The 24,483-nt window shown below is 43.5% G+C and overlaps 2 protein-coding genes across 6 annotated transcripts in view; one reads left to right on the top strand and one right to left on the bottom strand.

Annotated features, from left to right (window-relative positions):
* The window catches only part of LOC138738805 (dehydrogenase/reductase SDR family member 12-like), a 26,587-nt gene extending 10,075 nt beyond the window's left edge, over positions 1–16,512 (bottom strand). Inside the window, exons 1-6 of one of the 4 annotated variants that reach the window (XM_069889758.1) lie at positions 16,293–16,507; positions 8,415–8,551; positions 6,991–7,124; positions 4,771–4,853; positions 3,093–3,188; positions 1,245–1,326 (exon numbers count right to left, since the gene is read on the bottom strand). In XM_069889758.1, the coding sequence (XP_069745859.1) occupies positions 1,245–1,326; positions 3,093–3,188; positions 4,771–4,853; positions 6,991–7,124; positions 8,415–8,470 (451 nt within the window). In that variant the 5' untranslated portion in view covers positions 8,471–8,551; positions 16,293–16,507. Of the gene's footprint in view, positions 1–1,244; positions 1,327–3,092; positions 3,189–4,770; positions 4,854–6,990; positions 7,125–7,784; positions 7,900–8,414; positions 8,552–16,006; positions 16,195–16,292 lie in introns of those variants that run through there. The other 3 variants (XM_069889759.1, XM_069889760.1, XM_069889761.1) reach the window with 3 other exon arrangements.
* shroom2a (shroom family member 2a) overlaps positions 15,752–24,483 on the top strand; it is a 182,264-nt gene continuing 173,532 nt past the window's right edge. For both annotated transcript variants that reach the window (XM_069889737.1, XM_069889738.1), the window contains exon 1: positions 15,752–16,215. In XM_069889737.1, coding sequence (XP_069745838.1) covers positions 16,093–16,215 — 123 coding nt within the window. In that variant the 5' untranslated portion in view covers positions 15,752–16,092. The remainder of the gene's footprint in view (positions 16,216–24,483) is intronic.

The raw sequence follows: 24,483 nt of genomic DNA on the forward strand, positions 1-24,483 counted from the left end.
AAAAAAATTGGCCTCATTTCAATCTTAAATGGCTGACCTCTTCAGAATAGGCCCAAAAGTGTGGATGGCTCATCACTGTTCTGAGGGAAGTCAGCATGGATTAGTAGCCTATTGTAGCCATTTGTTGAATGCATCTTCTGCACTGGGGAGGCTCTGATAGCCCAGGACTCTCACCAAAATGAAAGGTCCCTCCACCACTTTTCTATCCAGGCAAGTTTCAGGTTCTGATCTGAACCCCCGAGCAGTGGAGGTATTTCTTTCAGGAAGCATTCACCTTCCCCAAGGGCCTCCTTGGCAACCAGCAACACGAGTCCTGTTCTCTGACCATTATCTCCCCAGGATCTTCTTGGTCCAGATAACTTCCAATTGAAGGTACCTTGCTGCCCCATGCCCTGGAAACTTTGGTGGTGTTTGAACATTGAGGATCCATGGGCGATTGACTCTTCTAGTTTTCAATGTTTGTGTAAAATAATTTAAATAAAAACTTTGAAGTTCTCGTGTTTTCTCACACATTCACCTCACCCCCCCCCCCCCCTCAAACTCATCAGGACTGTGGTTCCCACTCACCGGTATCTCAATTCCCATGTTCTCTTTTACCTGGTTCACTGAATAATTGTAACAGAGTGTAATACTGTATTGAAAAATGTCAATTAAAGTGTATGTTGTTTCATTAATAGAAATAACATCCAATAGGCCAGAGATTAAGCAGGGTTAAAGACCCTTATGTGTCGATTACAAGAGATTCTTTGCAGTACTTGCTTTGGAGTTGGTGTCAGGGAGTTCGACTGAACTGTTTGCTGTGATTATGGAGGTTGTTCAGAACACAATCTCATTGAAACAAACCAGACAATTAAGGCAGAAGTTGAGTCACTGTCTGCTCACAAGCTTGTAAAGTTCAGGGTCTGGGAGGATTAGTAGACTGAGGTGAGGTGAAATTAGGATTCTCCACTTGAGAGTTCTATGATGTCCAATCAGTGAGCACACTCAGACTGACACGTTTTTGATGCTAGGACAATCAGAGAACACGGGGATCCAGTAGAAGTGGATGAGGTGCACTTAACAGCAGAGCAGGTTTGGTAACCAACCCATTCTAACACTCTTGAAAACTGGTGTGAAACATTAACATTGTGACCATTTACCTGGGGCTCTTCTTCCAAGGGAATCTCTTATGATCTAAATAAAAGGATGCTCAAAGTGGAGGGCAAAACACACCAGAGCTTTCAGACCAGAGAAATGTGCCTTACCCAAGGTATTTGTGGCAAAGTTGCTTTCTAACTGATCTGCAGTCAGTTGGCGTTGATTGATCATGCATCCTGCATTGTTGATCTGGCAAAAAAAAGCTCAAGTAAACATTAATTTGCTTTCCATGTACTCCAACTGTCACCCAATTAAAAGTTCTTTGTTTAGCTTGTTCTACCAAGTTAACTATCGAAGAAAAATAAGCATCGAGGCAGCCCGGCCCTCCATTATACATTCCAATTCGACCACTGTTCAATCGACAAATTGGCTGTCACACATTGAGCTCAGAGAACAAGGCCATTCAGCCATTCCAATCTATTCACTTGGATCGGGTTATCTGGCCTTTTTTCCCAGCTGGAATACAAGATTAACTTCCCTCATAATTCAACCAGGGAGCCCCATTGTATATTCCCCCGGTTATTCCCCTACAACCTAATCTTTCTCACATTCCCATCAACTTCTGCTACATGCACATATAACTTTCAGCAGCCAATTAGTTTATGAGAACATCTTTGGGAGGCAGGTGGGAACTGAAGAAAATCCTGGCAGAACGTCTACAGGGAACGCTGGTGCAAGAAAACAGCAGCACTCCACCCCACCTAGTGCACGCTCTGTTCTCATACGACCATCAAGAAAGAGGTACAGGTGCCACAAGACACACACCACCAGGTTCAGGAACAGATGCTACCCCTCCACCATCAGACGCCTCAACAACAAACAATTGGAGTCTCCTTGAAGGACTCTTACTTTTGCACATTGATTTTTATTCCTCTCGATTGCACAGTGTTTTCATTATTTATTTGTTTACATGTGTACGTTGAGTCAGTTTCCTTTTTTTGCACTACAAATAGGCGGTAAATCTGCCTCACCCAGCGTCAGTGCCAGAGCGAATGTTAGAAGGAGGCACGGTGCAAAGCTCAAACTCCCTCAGTGGAAGATGGGGGAGGGGGTGCTGTTACCATCATCCGTTCCTCTTCGATGAAATGCCGAGAGTGCTGCTTTTATGGCATAAAGTGTCATTATGCACCAGTGATGCTTGATGCATGCTAGTGACACAGGTGGGTCTGATGGCAAGAGATAGCCGCGACAGTTTGTGGGGGGGGGAATGCCTGCAGATGCCTCCCCCCAACTTGGTGCCACAACCCTGGCCTCACCCGCAGGAAAAAGAATCTCAGGGTTGTAAGTGATGTTGTGTCTGTATTTGACAATAAATGTGAAATCAGTATTAGCTGCTGTTTCCCTTATACTCTCCATTTCCCTCCACATAAACTGCTGGACCTGCTAAGAACCCCCTCAACTTGTTATTTTTGCTTGCCATATAGGGTATGCCTGAAGCAGATAGTTTAGATCCATTTAAGGAGAGTTTGGACAAGCATAGAAAGAACATGAGGACAGTTATCTGTGGTGGTAGATGTGGGTGAGGAAAAATGGGAGAGTCCAGTGAAGTACTTCACAGGCATGAAATAGATGGGCCAAACGGCTTATGTGGTACATCCTGTGCAATCTCCCATGATGAACATTGCCTGTCGTGGTTTTGCCTTCTCACATCTATAGATGCCCTCCCCCTTCCTACCCATTCCAACGGGATAGATCACCACTTTGATTGCAGACAGTGCACACGTGCAGCTGAATATTTTCCATGCAGGAATCATAAACTGCCATCGTGGTTGGTCAGTTGGGATATTTAGCACGTTTTTAAAAAAGGCTTTTATTTCTCTGCCATTCATTTACTTCCAACTATCTGTCTTATCAGTAGGGTGGTCTATCGTTGCTCGACCCCAAACACATGGATTTTTATCTCTTGAATAGTACAGAGAAAATTTTCTGTTGAAAAAGTTTTTATTAAATCTTACCAAAACATTCAGCTTGCTGTGAGCTCGTTGGAATTCATCCGCAAATGTCCATATCGACATTGGCCTTGACATGTCCAGAATGTGGACAAAAATTTCCTTCAAAATAAACCAATGGGTCACTGTGGTAGAAATCAGGCTGGCCTGACTCCCAGAGTGCTTCACAATGAAAAATTACTCTTTGTGTAGGGCAGCTGACAAGATGGTTGCTGTTGATCTAACCCCTCCCCTCTCCATCTCAGCAACACCCTACCCCCTCCCCATCTCAGCAACACCCCATCTCTGCAACAACCCCTCTCCTCCCCTCCTCTGCAACACCCTATCTCAGCAACACCCTTTCCCATCTCTGCAACAACCCCTCCCCTCTCAAGCATTGACCCTTCCCTAACTCTCTCTCCTCCTCAGCAACCCCTCCCCAAGCCTCCCCTCCCCAGCATTAACCCCTCCCCTCCTCAGCAACAAGACAACCCCATCCCTTTATAGCAGTAACCCACCCCACCACTCGTGCCCAGCAACAACCCAATGCCTGTCTACAGGAACATCAGTCTCTCCTGCAGCAACAATCTCAACTTTAAAACTGTTAACCTCTGAGACCCTCCCTATCTTGCTCTTCCTCATTTCTCACAATTGCCTTCAATCCCAGAAGCAACCCAGTCAGTCAGATGGATTCAGAATACTATTCTGTCTTTCTAATCTCTGATGACATCATATAAAATTCTCTTATGACCATATTTTGCATTACTTAAGACCCATTGTTAAACTTCATTGTCCTCCTCTGCAAGATGCTCCTTGAATCCACTCCTTTTTGGAGGAATAACAAAAAAGAAAGCAGCAAAGCTGGAAATGTGGATAATCAATAATCAAAGTTTGGTGCTGAGAGATGGAGCTCCAAACCACCTACATACTCTCTAAACTAGAGATGGATTGGATAGACAAGGCAGTAGAGGGGAGTTCAATCCAGGAATGGGTGTGTTACTGCACTTGTAAAGCAGAAAATGCAAGTTCAAGTCCCACCATTACACTCAAGATCATTAAACTTGGATCATTGTCTGAAGAGGGCACGCAAAATCAATGAGGACCCTCTGCCACCCTGCACACACTTTTCAACTGCTCCTGCTGGGAAAGAGAATAGAGGAGGATCAGACCCAGCACCACCAGGATGAGAAACAGCTTCTTCCTATGGGCAGTGAGACTGTTGAAAGACCAAAGGAACTGATCACACTAACCATCTAAAACTCTCATATTTTTGAAACAAATTATGTAAACGTCTATATTTGTCCTGCATACGCTGTGTCTGGTTGTGTGCATGTTTTACACCAAGGACCGAAGAAGGCGGTTTCATCAGCTGTACTTGTGCAATCAGCCTTGACTTAAAAAGAACTTGAGCAGGAACATATTTGGTGTAAGTGTGTGTAACGAATGAATAGTTGGGTTGTCAGTAAAATCCAATTCATTTCCAAACATCCTCTGTCACACTGCCCACACACTCCACAGCCACACTATTTAACTTGAAATAGTCTGCAAAGTGCACACGAGGTGAGTGGATTCGAGGAATCAGTTGTTACTGAAGGATTTCAGGAACAAATAACTGGCAGTCCAGACCCCAGCAACTGCTTGTTAAAAAGGTGAATGGAAGCAACTTCTTGCATCTCACCAAATTATTAACCAAAACCATCTTTACCGTATTATTGCACTCCTTCACAATCTCAGCTTTGGCCTCTTCAGCCCGCTCTCTGTTTCGACAGACGAGATGAACAGTTCCCCCTAAGGGAAGCCAAGTTTAATAAGCACAATATCAGTGACTCAAGGACCAGTAAGAGAAAACCCTGAACTTCCACTCACAATAACTGTTGGGAAAAACATTCCCTTTCCTGGCAGATGTCACCATCATTGTTAATCTCATGTTTACAATACACCTGCCAGAGATCCCTTCACATAATATCATGAATCTCAAAGGTCTGGCCTTGGAATCAGTAAAGAAATGATCAAGCAGAAGGTCAGAATTTTACAACCTTGTATTCTCAAGCTTCAAAAGCACTTAGATCTGAAGGAAACAAACATTTCCCCAGAGCTGTAAAAGTAAGATTACTGTATTGAAGTATCAAATTACAAATACAATAAAACCCTTTTTACAGTTTCAGGGTAAGTCATCAAAATTTTACACCCCCCCCCCCCCCAGTCACATGCCAGAGTTTAGATGATCATTCTGGTTGAGAGTTTGCACATTATCTGACATCTCTTGAATTACATTTTGTTTATATGTAATTTGTTTGCATGATTATATCGTGCAGATAAATTAGCATTTTCCAAAATTTAAAATTTTAATGCTACTCCAAGTAGATTTTCTTTGATCCAGAAGATCAAAGAACTTACTTCCTTGCCTGTAAGGATGTAAAATGAACCTCTTCAAACTGAAGCAAAAGAACTTAATGCAAGGTGAGCAGTAGTTCAGGGTCAAAGGCTGGGCTTCTGAAGCGGTGTTTTTTAAGAGAATAGGAATCAGAGATCAAACAAGCTGGGGCAAGCGAAGTTAGAAGGGACCAGCTGGTCGCCAAAGGTTGCCTCACAATATGATACAGGAGCTGCTCTGCTCAAGGTGGAGAGAAGCTGCAGAATGTGGTGAGGGCAGCTCAAAACATCACACAAACTTTGCTTTCCTCCCCTACATATCCTGCTGTTTTGGAGAAACAGCCAACACCATGGTAAAGATAAAAGATCCACTATTGTCACGTAATACAACATTTAGAATGTAACATCTGTACTGACAATAACCACAACAGCAGTGCGAGTATAAGACAGCTTCATTAAACTAATATGTACACCAAGAGGTCTTGTCTCTCTGGAAGACAAACCTGGAAGGCTAGACTGTAGCTCTGGACTGTTTTATATACAAGGTCACCGGGATGACCCCTGGTGACCAAGTGGTGTAATTACATATCACCACATTCACCCCCCGCCCCCCCACCCACCTTCCTTTGTTTGTAAGTTCATGTCCAAACTTTTTTGTGGCTTCCGTTGCCTTCTGGACCTCCTCGGTAGTGGTATAGGGGTGGGGAGTGTGGTCTGCCTTTCGGCTTTTCTTGGTGGAGGTGTGGGAGTGGGAAGTACTGCTTGGTCATGTGGCTGACTGGGAATGGGGATCCTCTTGTATGGGATTAGGTCCTGCCAGCAAATCTAGGGTGGTGATATTTTGTGGGGCGAGCGTACCCAGGATCCTGATTTCCGGGGTGGGTGGTCTAGTCCTCTGGGGTGACTCGATGGACGACTGTTCTAGTGACTGCTGCTGTGCTCCTTGTTGATCCGTAGACATCTGTGTTTCCTCCGGCCGGCGCGAGATCCCTGGTGGCCACTGAGTCTTCTCTTCCATCTGGAAATGTGATGAAGGCGTACTGAGGGTTCACGTGCCTCAACTCCACTTGATCCACCAGCGGGTCCGCTTTGTGGGGTCTGCAGTGCTTCCGGAGGAGAACAGGTCCTGGTGTCATCATCCATTTAGGCAGCACTTAGCCCATCGTGGCTTTTCTTGTGAAAGAAAAGATACGTTCATGTGGGGTCATGTTAGTGGCAGTACACAACAAAGAACGTATAGCGTGTAGGGCTTCTGGCAACACTTCTTGCCATCTAGTAACAGGCAGGTCTTTTGCTTTTAAAGTCAAGAGGACCATTTTCCAGATAGTGGCATTTTCCCTTTCGACTTGTCCATTCCTCCTGGGATTGTAACTTGTAGTGCAGCTGGTAGCGATTCCTCTCTCGTGCAGGTACTGCTGTATTTTTGCACTCATGAATGCAGCACCCCTGTCTGTGAGTATGTCGTTCGGGTACCCAAATATGCTGAAGATGGGTTAAAGGCAGACAAAACACCTTATCAAGCTAAGTTTGGAAGGATTATGAAAACACCCACCTCGCTTTGCAATTTCGAAGACTGTTGCTTTGCCAATCCCACTGTTGGCTCCAGTGATCATGAAGCATCTTCCTGTCATGTCAATATCCAGGTCTTTTGCTTCAAACTGCTGAGCTGCAGCCTCGTATCCACTCCTGCTGAGCACAAATATGAGATATGAGACAAACCCCAACCTGCACTTACAACCTCCCCAGCTGACAGGAACGGGTCCTTTAAGGTTGGCAGGGTGTTACAAGTGGCGAGTCGCCAGGATCAGTGGTGGAGCCTCAATCTTTTACAACAGGAGTACATGACATGGATGAGGGCACCAAATGTGTGGTCGTTAAATTTAGTGACGGCACACAGATAGGTAGGGAGCAAAGTCGTGAAGAGGGCAGGAGGAAGCTAATGCAAAGGGATAGAGAAAGGCTAGATGAAAGGGTAAAGTAGCAAATGGAGTACAATATTAGGAAATGTGAAATCATGCACCAAAGGTTTGTGATCCAAGTGGTGAGGGATTGCAGGGGAATCTGGGTACACTACTGCACAAAACCCAAAAGGTAATTAATGGGCAAGTCATTCGGAAAGCCTAAAAAATTTTATTGTCTATAGCCAGATTATTGGGAACAATTCTGGGGATCATGTTCTCGGGGAGTTATAAGAGGGTGTAGAAGAGATTTATTCGAATTATTCCAAGGATGGGTAAACTGGAGAAACTTGTTGTTCTTGGAAGAGATAAGGGCATTTAAAAATAATAGACAGAGAGGCACTGTTCTGTCAGGATAAAGCTTATTGGCAGGAGAACCAATACTGACACCAAGAACAATGTTTTCACACGGGGAATGGACGGACTCCAAGACTGCTCTGTCAGGGGGAATTCTGGAGACGGATTCAAAACGGAGCTAATACACGAATAGGTGTGGGGGGGGGGGGGGGAGAGAATCACAGGGCTCTGGAGAGAGGGGGCTCCCTGCTCCTTTAACCATTTCTGGGATTCCGAGAACCCGGAAGCACAACCAAGCCTTGAACTGGTGCTGGAGAGTGTGACTGATGGAAAGCGGGCGTTCCCTTGTCACGGGTTCCTGTTGGAGCCGGCAGAAGCACCGGCGCTTTCTGTTGAAGTAACATGCAGCATTGCCCCTTCACACTGGATGCTTTGCAAACGCCAGGGCCGCTTTATTTGGAAGGTGCGGTATCACAGAAGCGTCCCCCACAGCCGCAGACCAAGTCCTGGCGAAGCTTTCTCCATCCCAGAGGCGCCGGGTGTCCCCACCCTTGTTGACTCAACCCAGTAAAGCCAGGGCAGGTTAACGTCCAGAACAACACCCCAAACTTTTGTCCCATTTTATAAAAAGTATAAAATCACTTGGAGGCAAGGATCTGAATTGACAAGTGGTGGTGCCGGGTTGGGGATGGGCGAGCGGGAGGAGACTTCTGGTACTCACCTGGTGTACTCCCGGAGCCCCTTCATAAAAAAGACGGCGTTCCTGTACAGGGACATGGTCAGCTCGACTCTCTCCGCACAGCCAAGCCCGAGGCACCTTCACGTCACGGTTGTGTAAGTTTCTCATTCAACACGTGTCTGTCAGAAACTTTTTTTTAAAAGATCCTCCGGAAGTAATAAGTAGTCGAGAGTTTGTAACTCGGTTCAAAGGGAGAGGCGCTTTTCCCCACTCTTTGTCATTCATTGGCAATGTCGCTACTTCAGAACAACCAACCATCCATCCTGCTCTTTCTATTAATGGTTCCTCTGGGCAAACCTCGTTTATTTTCTCATTATTAATGGAAACGTTGACCTGCCATGAATGCGTGGCCCAGAGTCCCTCCTGCTTCTCTTTGCCCAGTCCTCATCACCTTGCCCAGTTCTCATCACCTTGCCCAGTCCTCATCACCTTGCCCAGTCCTCATCACCTTACCCGTCCTCATCATCTTGCCCGTCCTCATCATCTTGCCCGTCCTCATCACCTTACCCGTCCTCATCATCTTGCCCAGTCCTCATCACCTTGCCTAGTCCTCATCACCTTGCCCAGTCCTCATCACCTTGCCCAGTCCTCAACACCTTGCCCAGTCCTCATCACCTTGCCTAGTCCTCATCACCTTGCCCAGTCCTCATCACCTTGCCCAGTCCTCATCACCTTGCCCAGTCCTCATCAACTTGCCCAGTCCTCATCACCTTGCCCAGTCCTCATCACCTTGCCCAGTCCTCATCACCTTGCCCAGTCCTCATCACCTTGCCTAGTCCTCATCACCTTGCCCAGTCCTCATCACCTTGCCCAGTCCTCATCACCTTGCCTAGTCCTCATCACCTTGCCCAGTCCTCATCACCTTGCCCAGTCCTCATCACCTTGCCCAGTCCTCATCACCTTGCCCAGTCCTCATCACCTTGCCCAGTCCTCATCACCTTGCCCAGTCCTCATCACCTTGCCCAGTCCTCATCACCTTGCCCAGTCCTCATCACCTTGCCTAGTCCTCATCACCTTGCCCAGTCCTCATCACCTTGCCCAGTCCTCATCACCTTGCCTAGTCCTCATCAACTTGCCCACACCCTGAAAGAGCGCTGCAGTTGCTGGAAGTCAATAATCACTGCAGGAATTCCTCAATGAAGCATTCAACCTTCTTCAGCAGCTTCACCAGTGACTTTCCTTCCATGACCAGGAGTGGGGAAGGTTGCTGATTATGGCTCAATGTTCAATTCCAGCACCTCTAGAATAATTTCTTTAACTTCCCCTTACTATACTAATCTAATAAAATGATATCACAAAAAGAACCATTTGCACTGTGGAAACTTTTTTTCTTGCACTAGGGTAACTGTGAATATTATCTATCTTTTGTATTTTTTTATCTGTTAAATTTAATAAATACAATTGTAGTTTTTAACAAAATATCTGTATGGCTGCAAGAAAGAATTTTGGTGCATATATACATAGTACAATGTACATGACAATAAACTTTATTATTCCACTTCCAAGTCCTTACTAAAGGAAACAGCTGTTCGGGCATGGGCTGAAAGGGCAAGTAACATCTGTACAAACAGAAGTGTCAGACAATAGCCATCTCCAACAAGGAGCTGCAGCATTCATCCTACAATTTTAAATCCATCCCTTTTCCCTTTAGTTCCCAGTGCAGGGATCAGAAACATGAACGGTTTCTCTTTGTCCCTGCTGAGTGTGTCCAGCATTTTCGGTGTTATATTTCAGATTTTCAGCATCTGCAGTTTGATTTATTTTCAAGGACAGACAAAGAGACTAAGACTTGAGTCACATCATTGGCAAAATGATTAAAAGGGGGAGATGAGGACTTTGCTGTACAAGGAACGAGTAAACAGAAAATGGCGGGAGCACTGAGTCGAGATAGTGGAGAAAGAAACAGTGTCAGTTACTCTGTTTCAGATTTATCGTCAGAGTACATACATGACATCACATACAATCCTGAGATTCTTTTTCTGCAGTGAGGCAGAATTACCACTTATTGGTAGTGCAAAAAAAACTGTTCAAGGTGTATACATGTAAGCAAATAAAGAACTGTAAATAAACCAACTGTGCACAAGTCCTTAAGTTTAAGTCCCTGATTGAGTTTGTTGTTGAGGAGTCTGGTGTTGGTGGAGGGTAACAGCTGTTCCTGAACCTGGTGGTGCGAGTTTTGTGGCTCCTATACTTCTTTCCTGATGGCAACGGCAAGAACAGAGTGTGCACTAAGTGGTGTGGATCCTTGATGCTTGCTGCTGCTCTCCAACAGCAGCGTTCCCTGTAGATGTTCTTGATAGTGGGAAGGGTTTTGCCTGTGATGTCCTGGGCTGTGTCCACTACCTTTGGGAGGACTTTATATTCAGGGGTATAGGTGTCCCCATACCAGACTGTGATGCAGCTGGTCAGCACACTTTCCATCACACATCTGTAGAAATTTGCCAAGGTTTCTGGTGTCGTACTAAACCTCCACAAACTCCTGAGGAAGTAGAGGTGTTGGTGTGCTTTCTTCATGATGCCATTAGTGTGTTGGTTCCAGAAATGATCCTCTGAGATAGTGACTCCCAGGAAATAAAATTTACTCACCCTCTCCACCTCTGATCCCCCAATGATCACTGGATTGTATAATTCTGGCTTTCCTGTAGTCAATAGTCAGCTCCTTAGTTTTGGTGACATGGAGTTCAAGGTTGTTGTTCATACACCATTTAACCAAGATTTCAATCTCCCTCCTGTCTGCTGACTCATCACCTTTGTTTATACAACCCACTACAGTGGTATCGTCGACAAATTTGTAGATGGTGTTATTGTTGTACCGAGCCATATAATCGTAGGTGCAAAATGAATAGAGCAGGGAGCTAAGAATGCAGCCCTGTGATGCTCCAGTACTGATGAGGATTGTGGAGGAAATGTTCTTGCCAATCCTCACTGATTGTGATCTGGAGGTGAGGAAATCCATGATCCAATTACACAGTGGGGTGTTGAGTCCCAGACCTCAGAGTTTGCTGATCAGTTTTGAGGAGATGTTGGTGTAAATGCCGAACTGTAATCGATAAAGAGATCCTGATGAATGGATCTTCACTGTCCAGGTGTTCCAAGGCTTTGTGTCCAGCCATTGAGATAACATCTGCCATAGATCTATTACTATGATAGGCGAACTGGGATGAATCCATGTTACCGCTCAGACAGGAGCTGATAGGCTTCATCACCAGCCTTTCAAAACAATTAATCACTGATGTAAGTGTTACTGGCCAATGGACATTAAGGCAGGTTACTACACTCTTCTTGGGCCCTGGTATGATTGAAACCTCTTTGAAACAGGTGGGTACTATATCCTGTTGGGGTGAGATATTCAAGATATCCATTAATATAGTGGTAAGTGGGTCAGTGCAGATTTTTAATACTCGCCAGGTACTTGGTCTGGGCTGGATGCTTTCCTTGAATTCACTCTCCTAAAGCCATCCTCAGATATGGACAGGATGGGATAATCAGGGGACGTGGGGGTGTGGAGGGGTAGCTTTTCACTGTTACTGTTGTCAACTCGAGTGTAGAAGGCATTGAGTTCTTCCGGGAGAGAAGCTTTGATGTCTGCGACTTCACCGGATTTGGTTTTGAAACAGGTTATGATATTTAGGCTCTGCCACAGCTGTGGGGTGCCCCTTGTTGTTTCCATTTTCATTCAGAATCTCCACTTCACCCTGAAGATAGCTTTTCGCTGGTCATACCTGCCCCTTCTGTATTTATCTGGATCTCTGGGCTTAAATGCCTGTGGTCTGGCTCTCGGCAGGTTCTGGATTTCATTGTTTATCCAGGGCTTCTGGTTGGGGAAAATACTGAATGATTTGGTAGGGACACACTCATCCACAGCTGTTTTGATAAAGTCTGTGACCACCCTGGTGTAATCGTTCAGATTCTCAGCTGAGTCCTTGAACACTGTCCAGTCTGCTGACTTGAGCAAATCCTGTAATCATTCTTCAGCCTCCTGCAACCACTTTCTAGCTGTTCTGATCTTCAGAGCCTTTCATTTTCGGCTCTGTCTGTATGTAGACAGAAGGAGCACAGCCAGGTGATCTGACTTGCCAAAATGTGGTGTTGGGAAAGAACACCAACCCCCGCCCCCCCCTTCCCTCCCTCCCTTGCCCAGCTAAAGGTAGAGTTAATAAACCTTTGAGTAACGTGGGCATAGAAAGTGTCAAACCTAGCCAAGTCCACCAAACTCCTGCCCATTGAAGACATGGATGTGAGGTGCTGCCTCAAGAAAGCAGCCTGGAAGTGACCTCACAAGTAGAGAGAGGGTGGCCGACTGTGTACCAAAAATAGTAAAACTAGATCAAACTGGATTTATTAAGAAAAGACGAACAATGGACAATATCTGTGTTCATTAACTTAATCCATGCAGTACAAGGAAAGAAGACGCCAACAATGGCAGTTGCCTTAGATGCAGAGAAAGCCTTTGACAGAGTAGAATGGAATTATTTATTCAAAGTACTACAGAGGTTCAACCTACCAGAGAAATATATTAATTGGATTAAAGCATTATATAAGGGACCATTGGCGAAGGTGACAGTAAATGGATATATATCAAACCAATTTAAATTAAGCAGATCAACTAGGCAGGGATGTCCACTATCACCCTCACCGTTCGCGTTAGCTATAGAACCACTGGCAGAACTGATAAGAACAGAAAATAAAATAAGAGGATAAAAATAAAAGAGAAGGAATATAAAATCAGTCTATTTGCAGATGACGTCATAGTATACTTAACAGAACCAGAAATATCAATAAAAGAATTACATAAGAAATTGAAGGAATACAGATACAATGTTAATCAAAAGATTTATAAAAAATATGTATATTAAACTGCAAGAAAAGGAAAATGAGGAAACAAATGGTAAAACTAAACAAAAATGGGAACAAGATTTAAATATAAAGATAAAAAAGGAAACATGGGAGAAGTTATGCTCTGGAACGATGAGAAATACAATAAATACGAGGCTGCGTATGATACAATATAATTGGTTACACAGACTATACATTACACCGCAAAAGTTAAATAAATGGGACCCAACAGTATCTGATAGATGTTTTCGATGTAAAAAAGAAAGGGGAACAACAATTCATGCAATCTGGACATGTGAGAGAGTAGAAAAATTTTGGGATGATCTCAATCAGATATTAAATAAAATAACAGAAAACAATATACCAAAGAATCCAGAGATCTTTCTCCTAAGTAACATAAAAAATAAAGAATTTGGAATTGACTTGGAAGATGCACAAAAAAGATTTGTCAAGATAGCCCTAGCCGTAGCAAAAAAATGTATTATGTCAACCTGGAAATTGGAAGATAATTTGAAAATACAACAATGGTATATAGAAATGAATAAATGTATTCCATTAGAAAAAATAACATATAGTTTAAGAAATAATATTGAAATATTCGAACAAGTATGGGAGCCCTACATTAAATACAATAGCGAAAACCTACCGGGAACAAACATTACCTAAATTGATGGAAGGAGAAGAAAAGAAAAGAATGGACTCAGTAGAATTTCTGGTGTATTTTTGTTGAATGACAACATTGTCTAACTGAATTAATGCAACCTAGATTGTATACCTAAAATGGATGAGAGGGGGGGGGGGGTGGGGGGGTGGCTTGGGAGGAGGGAGGGGGGAGGGAGAAAAAGTCACTGTAAATGTGTGGAAAAGAAAAAGTGTATATCATGGCTATTGTGATTTATGGTGTGAAAAATAAAAAATTTAAAAAAAAAAAAAAAAAAAAAAAAAATTGAAGGAATATGGAGAAGTATTGGGGTACAAGATCAATGCAAATAAAAGTGAAGCAATGCCAATGAATAATGCGGATTTCACAAAGTTTAAGAAAGAATCACCATTTAGATGGCAAATACAAGCAATCCGATACCTAGGTATACAACTAGATAATAATCTAGGCCATCTCTACAAACTAAATTATCAGCCATTAATGAAGAAATTACAAGAGAATATTGGAAAGACTTACCACTAACGTTGATAGGAAGGGTAAATTGCATTAAAATGAATATCTTTCCAAGGATACAATACCTATTCCAATCGTTACCAATTCACCTAACAGAGAAATTCTTCAAGGAGCTAAAGAAAATAATAAGGAAATTCTTATGGAAAGGGGGGAAACTGAGGATAGCGCTCGATAAATTAACAGAATGCTACAAACAAGGGGGCTTACAGCTACCAAACTTTAAGAATTATAATAGAGCAGCACAATTAAGATACCCATCAGATTTTTATCAAACAAGGGAAAAACCAGATTGGACCAGATTAGAGCTAGATAAAATAGGGAAGAAGGTACCTGAACATATACTATATAAGTGGGATGAAAAGCTGGTGCGACATAGGAATTCACCAGCACTGCACCATCTTCTCAACATTTGGAAGAAGATTCACGTAGAAAGGAATAAAACAAGTAGAGAGGGTCATAAAGAGAGCTTTTGGCACATTGGTCTTTATAAATTACAGTACTGAGTATCGGAGTTGGATGTACAGTGGACTGTTACTCTACAAGTCTTAATATTTCAATGTGTTTCACTTCTAACTTCTATTTATGTCGGTATGCTCTGTGGTTCCTGGAGAAAAGCCATCTCGTCTTTACCGTGCGAGCATAGTATGAATGATAAATAAAGGTGACTTTCAACTTGAAGTTGTATCAGATATTGGTGTGGCCAAATTGGAGTACTGTGTGCAGTTTTGGTCACCTGGCAACAGGAAAGCTATCAATAAGATTGAAAGAGTGCAGAGAAGATTAACAAGAATGCGGGTCAGTGAGAGTAGGCTGAATAATAGTTGGCACACACTAGAAGGATGAAGGGCCTGTCTTAGTGTTCTATGGATCTAACATCATAAAGGGGGCCCATCACCCAGGTTACCATCTCTTCTTGCTGCTACCTTCCAGGCAGAAGGTTTCAAAGCCTGAAGTTCATCACATCTAGGTACCTTTTTTTCCTCATCACCTATCGGGCTCTTGAACCTCCCAGTCACCCTAACTATGAACTACCCCAGGACCACCAAAAGATCTGTCCGCCCTACTGAAAAGTCACTCGCACTAGCTGTCACTGTGAATAGAGCTCGATCCTTTTCTATGCATGATTCCATCTTCTGTGGTCCTGTATCCTTTTAGAGAGTAGCTGTGTGACTGCAGCAAGGAAGAGTGTTGGCATGCCTGACGATACAGTAGGAAGGAGGTGGGATTCTGCAGGAGGTGAGCGCGTTGCTGTGTGTGGCAGCGCCCAGCAGGGTGAGTGAGGATCCGCGGAGGGGGAGCTGCTGGACTGGCGCCGTGGGAGGGGATGGCACACTGGCTCCGTCCTCGCTCTTGCCGCAGGTAGAAGGTGCGGCGCCCGGCCGAGGCAGGCTCGCCGCCCCGGAGCGCGCGCACACCCGCGCGCACACTCACCCGCACACGGAGCCAGCCACGGGCATCCGCCGGCCGACCAGAAGCAAGCGCTTTGGAAATCGGAGAACTGCCGTCCTCCTTTCCTCACCTCCACCCCCCCCCCCTCCCCCACCGAATGATTGAGTTGTCCTACCGGAGCCGGAGCCAGTCCCCCTGGCCGGGGAAGCGGGGCGCACAAAGGGAGCCGCAGCGGGCGAGCCAGGCGCCACGGAGCCGGTCATGGGCGAACGGAGGCTGGCCGAGGGCAGCCGCTGCGTGGAGGTGGCCCTGAGCGGGGGAGCGCCCTGGGGATTCACCCTGCGTGGAGGCCAGGAACACGGAGAACCTCTGCTCATCACCAAGGTAATGCCGCAGCCCCGTCTCTCTCCTGCTGCCCAGCCCGCCCGTTCAGCACACTCAGGGACGAAACTTGGGCTCACTGTTGTTCCTCGGTCAAGTTGCTGCATCTGGGCCAGGATTAATTCCCCACCTCTGACTCTCCGTGAGAAGGTGGCAGTGAGCTCGAAGAAAAATGACTTGGAAACGTTCGACGTTCTTTACAGTAAATGGCGAGGGTGGTCACTGGAACCGTGGGGGGTGGTCACTGTTTCAGAGGAAGTGGGTGGCCATTCAGGTCGGAGATGGAGGGATAGTTGGAATTTAGGATCTGAAAGGGGACAGCAGGTATTGCAGCTGGATCAACCCTGACCTCTGGCCCTGTGTGCCTGGAGTTTGCAGCCAGTGAAGGTGCAGGTTTCCCCGAGTCTCCTGCTTAATTGGCCGTTGCAAATGACCGTCAGCTAAGGTCAACCATTCTCAACCTATGCTTCCCCCCCCCCCCCCTTTCCAAGTCTCTTCTCAAAGTTTATGCCCCCCCCCCCTTTCCAGGACTCAGCTCAAAGTTTATGCCCCCCCCCTCCTTTCCAGGACTCTGCTCAAAGTTTATGCCCCCCCCCCCTTTCCAGGATTCTGCTCAAAGTTTATACCCCCCTCCTTTCCAGGACTCTGCTCAAAGTTTATGCCCCCCCCTTTCCAGGACTCTGCTCAAAATTTATGCCCCCCTTCCCAGTGAAGCAGACAAGTTTAGTTGGTTTATTCCATACTTCTCTCATACCAATTACAAAAAAAAGACATAAATGTTACTTGTGGTGAAAAGAAAGAAAAGGCTTTCACTGTGAGGTTACAACTGTGGCTTGTGATTCCAGAGCAAATAAATAGAAAATCATTCTTATTGACCATATAAGAAAGATGAAACATGAACATACATATTACAAAAATATATATTTTTAATTCTTGGAGAAAACTTAAGAAAAAGAGCTTTGAAAATAATTCTTGCCATATGAAAGTTTTGGTGAGATCCTTGAGCTTGATGCTCCTGTACAAGTTTTTGATGTCAGGCTCCATGCTTTTTAAGAAAAGAAACAATGGCTTCCTTACTTTCAATGAGTTTACCCTGTAAGATCTTGTTCAACAAAGTGAGTTTGTTAAAGTTATCTGCCAGATAGAGTATGTCCGCTTTTGCATCAACGAGTTTTTCTCCATGCTCGTTATGAGAAAGAAAGGAAACAATTGTGTCCCAGAGTTCAACAAAATGATGAACACGATTCCCTTTGGACAGCCACCTCACTTTGGTATGCAGCAACAATGTTAGGAAATGTTCGTCATTTTCTTCACACTACTGCTGGAATAAATGGTCTTGAAGGGGATGTGATTTTTATAAAGTTTACATTCTTTTTTATAATTGAAAGTGAGGCTTTTAAACATCCTCCTACGTTTTTAGTCACTAAGTGCTCCCTATAAATGATGTAAAGACTGAAGGTATAACATTTTTCATGCATGTGATGAACCATCTATATTGTCCGAACATTGAAGTGACACCATCAGTTGCACAGGCAACTATGTTCTCAAATGGAATACTGTTCTTGTTTATGTCATTCTTAACTTCTTTGAAAATCAGTCCCTTAGTATCTGTTTCAATCCTTCTGGCAAACTTCTCTTCCATCAGCTTATTTCCATTCCAGAATCTAGCATAAGCCACAAGAAGAGGGTTGTTCACTTGCAAAGAGTATTTGTCTTATTGTAAAGAGAATTTCTTGGGATTGGAATGAAATGACTAATTGCTTTTCAATCTCATCTCATCATTTCTTCGAGAAACAGTGGAATTACTCAAAGGAATTGCCTGAATAGTTTCTTTGGCATTTAAGTACATGACATCAAATATTATTATGGACACTGAAGGCAAAATAAGTGACTCAGTTATGTAAATATATTTCCACTTTTAGCTACAATTCACTTTTCTTGTATGATGCAAGAAGGCTCTTTTCTAATTTCTTTCACATTTCAGTACCTTGAAAGGGTTTTGTAATAATCCAAAGGTTTATCTTTTTTCTCTTTATATACAGCCTCTAAATATTGTTTCACGTTGCTTGGCCTCATGCTTTCATTAAAAAATATATTCAAACAAATCAAACACAGAGGCAGAGAAGGGTTTTGCAAAGATATAATGAAACCATATGATAAATATTCTACCAAATACTGCTGGCACTCTTTTTCCCCCAAGAAACTCATGGGTAAAATTATTTCTGAAAGTAACAAAATTTAATTGTTACAAATCAAAAGTGTGATCACTCAAAAGTTGGCTTAAATTTTATGGAAAATAATGAACAATACATAACTTCTTTGATAAAAGTTAGCAGAATGAGATATAAATTTACTACCTGTCATGAAAACTTGAAGCAAAATGAGGGCACATGTGGACGTGAGAAACATGGAGCAAAGCTTTTTGGTCTGCACGCTTATTTCCTGGAATTGAAGATGATTGAACAATTAGAAAAACTATGTTGAAGACAATTTTTAGCCAAAGCCGGTTCCATGACAGTCAAACACAATCATGCTGAAGCAAGGAATACTCTGAAAATATTATTAATTTTTCAAAATTATCCAGCTCATTCTAGACTGTCTCCAAATGACTCCAACCTTTATAAAAAATCTTGTATTGTTCAGCAACTATACAGCAAAGCCTAACAGCAAAGTCCTTTCCTTCCCCAAAAAATGTTAAATCCATTCAGTTTCCCCATGTCCCCCTCTACACCTTGGGGACACCCTTATTATGGATTTCAGTCTGCGTTCTCCCACCCAATTTAAATGTGCTGTGACCCCCGGGAGAATGGCTGGAGTAGGTGATGGTAGGAAATTCAGGGTGTCGTCAATGGGCATCTTAGAGGGAAATGGGTGGGGGAATGGCTTTGTTGTGATTGGTTTGAGAACTGGCATAGATTTGACAGGCTGAACAGGCTGTTATACCAACACAGTTGGGTGATGTTATGGGGCTGTGGGTGAATGGACTTTTAACGTCCTGGCTATGTGGTCTAAACATACTTGAGACCAAATTTGGCATTAAGTCGTAAACCACCTGTTTCAGTTTACGACCGATGATTCTAGGGTGAAAGATGAAGTTGTTGGCTTGGGAACCAGTACCATGCTTTACAACCAGTAGGTTTCGAATTGAGCCTTAGTCTCTGAATTGAAGGTGTGGCCATTTATATCAGTCTGCTACTGGAAATATTTTGCTGATGCCCTGGAAGAAATTGGTAATATTTACAGGCAAACAGCCATCACCTTGATGTGATAGTAATTGCTGAACTGTCTTGGGTAATGTCTATTTAAAACTGGTGATAATGAGAGTAAAATAATATATGTGGAATTTGATGTTTATCCCAAGTTGCTACAAATAATAAGTACATTTGTGTGAACTGCATTTGTTATTGTGAAATGAGATTTCTTGCATCACTGGTTATATGTCATCACTAGGTTTACAAGGCCTTTTTTCAATGACTTGCTTGACATGATTTTATTTGTATACAGTGAAAATGGTGAAGAATTGATGTGTTGAAAAGACCACCTATTAATGATAACTAAACATATGAAAGGGTACAACTTGCTTTGCTTGCTAAATTAGTAAATTATCTCAACTACCTTTTGCAAAATTGTGGCTAAAGTGTTCAGCAGCGGTTAATATATGTCATGTCGCATTCCTAACCTAAGAATGAATTCCAAAATTTGACTAACGTGATTTCTGAGCTGTGACCTTTTCTGTTGAAATATGACCTTTATATCCTGCGTCTAGCTCTAGTCTGAGACCAGCTGAAAGGTTGTTGAAACTGTGGGGGCTTTGGATGGACACTTTATGAGCAAGGTTCCAAGTGTTCACATGGATGAAAGAAAAATAGAGGGTTACGGGGTCAGGAGGGGTTAGTACATTTTGTTAGGAAAGAATATATGGGTCGGTACAACATTGAGGGCCGAAGGGCCTGTACTGTGCTGTAGTATTCTATGTGTCAGCTGTGGATGGTGTGTCCTGAGGGTGGTGTTTTAGAAGCCACTTTGCACTGTGTTACATGAAGGCGCTGGGTAGGTCACGTCTCCAGAATGGAGGACCATCACCTTCCCAAGATCGTGTTATATGGCGAGCTCTCCACTGGCCACCGAGACAGAGGTGCACCAAAGAAGAGGTACAAGGACTGCCTAAAGAAATCTCTTGGTGCCTGCCACATTGACTACCGCCAGTGGGCTGATATCGCCTCAAACCGTGCATCTTGGCGCCTCACAGTTCGGCGGGCAGCAACCTCCTTTGAAGAAGACCGCAGAGCCCACCTCACTGACAAAAGACAAAGGAGGAAAAACCAAACACCCAACCCCAACCAACCAATTTTCCCTTGCAACCGCTGTAGCCGTGTCTTCCTGTCCCGCATCGGACTTGTCAGCCACAAACGAGCCTGCAGCTGACGTGGACATTGCCCCTCCGTAAATCTTCGTCCGCGAAGCCAAGCCAAAGAGACATGAAGGACTGTACGAAAGACTTGGTGCTCATTGTCCGGGTTTGAAAACTGAGCTTTGCCCTTGAAACCACACATCATCAATGATTGATTTTAAAGTTCATAATTTTGACCAAGTGCCTGAAGTTGCGGCCTTTCTTGGGCCCTTCAATGACCCTCATTGGTTAGAGTATTGGGTTGGGTGTGCTTCATTGGACATTTAGAATTATTCAGACTGTACTTTTATTAAGTTGATTGCTAGGGTGGGACTTTAGCTTCATCTTACAGGTCACGTGCACCACCTCAGTCCAGGGACAGGTTGTTTGGAGCCACAGGGTATGAACTCGAAACATCAGCAGTTCTGATGCAATCTCTTGACCTGAAAGTTCAACATTTACTTTCCCTGTACTGATGTGGCTCAATCCGCAGGATCCCTCCGGCAGCTTGTTTTCTGCATAGTTGCTCTGTACAAATCTGTGCTCCCTCCTGTAAAAAGCTTCAATAAGTAGATGCCCAAACAAGGATGTTTTTATAGAGGATGGAACTAGAGAATTCATGGTCCCTTTTCACATCAGCTGGATTAAAAGCAACTTTAGTAGAATAGCCTTTGACTCACTTCACCAGATATCAGAGTGGCACTATGCAAATAAAAATGGTGCATTGCCTCTTAATGAAAAATCCTGTTTTAATAATGTTTGTCGATGGTTAAATATTGGCTAAGATATACCTCTCCTGTTCTCCAAATCATGCTCTGTGGTTGTGGGATTTTTAGCTCCAATTCAGAACACAGGAAGCCTTTTGGTTTAAAATTTCACCTGAAATTACCACTCCTTTTTCACTTCTAATAAGAATGTGTTCTCAATTGAGCTGAGAAGTCTGTTATCTCCATTGCCTAAGTTTGCAAGCACAGGGTACATTTTCATAATTTGTTTTGCTGGGTTTGTTTACGTAACAAAAACAAACCTGCCTGTGTTGAAACACTAGCCCAAATCAGACTTTATCCAGAATCCCTACAAAGAGATAAATGTTTTTGGAATACCTGCCCTTTCTCAGTCACAAAATGGTAGGTTTGACCCATTTCCCTTGGAGTTGAGATGGGAAGATGGAGTTGAGAGCCGTCTAAATCAGAATCTGGTTTATTGTCATGAACACGTGTCATGAAATTTGTTGTTTAGTGGCAGCATCATTCTGCATTGCTGTGCAAATATTTCGAGCATTTCTGTAAACACACTTTTAAAAATAAATTAGTGCAAAAGAAGAGAAAAAAGTGAGGTAGTGTCTTTAATTTATTGTCCATTCAGAAATCAGATGTCTGTTTTTGTAAGGGTGGGTGCTCATCTTGAGGGTCTTCTACCTCCTTCCTGATGGTAGCAGTGAGAAGAGGTGATGACGGTCCTCAATGATAGAGTCTGAATGCTTTCTTGAGACACGGCCTCTTGTAGATGTCGCTGATGGAGTGAAGACTGGTGGCCATGATGGCACTAGCCAAGTTCACAACTCTCTGTAGACTTTTCCCATCCTGTGCATTAGCACATCCATACCAGACAGTGATGTCACCAGGCTAGTAACTGATTAATAACTAATTAAATTGTAGGCAGACATGAGATTTGAATGGCATACTGTTCATAATAATGTTCCCATACATTTTTGGGTCATAATTTCTTAAACTGGATTTTTTTTTTAAAAAAGATACTTTGCGTGAATTTGGCAGGAGCTTAGAGAAAGGATGACTTATTTTTAAACATTGAAAAGATTTTCTTTGATTTGTGCGAGTTCTATTTTATTTCTCAAAAGTTGATTTTCTGACCAACCTCTGAATTTTTTGACAGTTTATCGTGCATGTTTTTTAAAAAAAAATAGTTATTTAAGAAATAACATTAAAAGACACGGATGGAATTGGCTTTGTTTAATTTCCTTTGGTGCCCATTGGTAATTGAAAGCTTCAGCCAAATTGCGGGACACTAATGACACCACTTGAATGAGCGAGAAGAGGTTGGAATGTCTCAGTGAACCAGGGAGCATCCATGGAGATAAATGGTCAGACAGGATTTCTCTCCATGGATGCTGCCTAACCTGGGGTGAATCTTTCCAGCATCTCATTATTCACGATTGATCTTTCCAGGCACTATGGGCAGGCAGATTGGACAGGACCCTCAACATGTTAATGTTTGAGCAGGTCCAATTTAATGCCTGTGATTTGCTTCAAGCTAGAATTAATGATGGTAGTCCTGCAAGATTCTATCATAATAACACAGTGTGAGGTGTGCCAGTGCTGGTATATGGAATGAGCAGCTCAGTAAAATGGCCCATCGTTCCATCTAGTCCATACTAGTTTCCTTTACCTCACTTTATCTCAACCCATTCTTTATGCTCTCATACTATTACATGACCCTCTCGGATGCATCTCTGCTCTTCACTTAACTTACCATAGGCAGTTATACAAGAAATAGGATCAGGAGTGGGCCATTCAGTACCTCGTGTCTGGTCCACTATTCAATAAGATCATTGATCTTCTATCTGAAGGCTACTTTCCTCCACCTACCTCCATACTCTTAATATCAAAAACCCTAATGGATCTGTCTTAAAGGGTCTTGGTATCTGGGTTGGATCTGTGCAGACTCAGTCACTGAGTGCATTCGATTTGCCATTCAAGAAACCGCTTCTCATCTCAGTCCTATCTTGCCAAAATCTTGCTTCCAGGTGATAGCTCTTGATTCTAGGTTTCAAATCTAGAGCCTAATTGTCACCACTTCATCTACCAACAGTGTCCATCTTCAGGGTAAATGACACATCTAGTTGAGCTGTTGCCTCGCTGCTCCATTGCCTGTAAGTGTGTCATTAGCTCCTTTTAAACTGCAGCACCTGGGTAGCCCACCTGGGACCTGTTTGTGATTACTGAGGCAAAAGTGCTGGAAGCACCTTTCAAATCGCAGGGGGATTGACCCATTAAATCACCAACCCAGTGATTTAAGGGGAATCCCGCCCCCAAGATGACGTGTCATGCACTCAATGGAAGTATTGCAGGATGTTTAGATGCTGGCTGCCTAGTGGCGCACGCACACGAGCGCTGACATCACTGGAATAAGCTGGCCGGCCATTTTCCTGTTCAAATCGCCTGTGGACGTGACCTAGGTAAGTTAACTGGGTTCGCTGACTACTTGTGAGGTAGATCAGGGACCAGGTTGGATTCTGACGGGGTTGACCGGGTCGGACCCTTTCTAACTGCTGAGCAATTTGCCTGGTTAACGCCATTTTACGTGGCAGTTTGAAAGGGCCTTTTTCTGAAACTTCACTGTATTATGCCCTGCCCTGCCCCATGTGGCTCTACCCAGCTGCCTGCTCCCAAGATCCACAGGGAATGCTTTTCTCTCAGGGAGCCCATACCTCCCTCTTGGAAAGTGCAATCCATACAGATGGATTTTATTTTTATTGATCTCTGGGTTCACATACTGCCGTGGTTTGAACTCTCAGGTTTTGTATATAAATTTTTTTATTTTTCACACTATGAACCATATCAATCAAAATACACACAAACATTTCCTTAAATATACACAGTGGCATTTTCTCCCCTTTTTTCTCCCCTACCTTCCCTCCCTCCTTCCCACCCCCCTCCAAACCCATTAAACATTCAACATATACAATACAATAAAACCATTAAATAATGTCATCACACAATGAAAATAAACAAGAAAATTGTGTCATCTACTTTTACACAATGGATCAGGTCATTTTGTCTTCTTCTCATTCTATCATTTTAGGGGGTGGAGGTCCGTGGTATGCCCTCTCTATTGTGTTCCATGTACGGTTCTCAAATTTG

Source organism: Narcine bancroftii, chromosome 7 (genome assembly GCF_036971445.1).
Source record: "Narcine bancroftii isolate sNarBan1 chromosome 7, sNarBan1.hap1, whole genome shotgun sequence".
Taxonomy (NCBI): Eukaryota; Metazoa; Chordata; class Chondrichthyes; order Torpediniformes; family Narcinidae; genus Narcine; species Narcine bancroftii.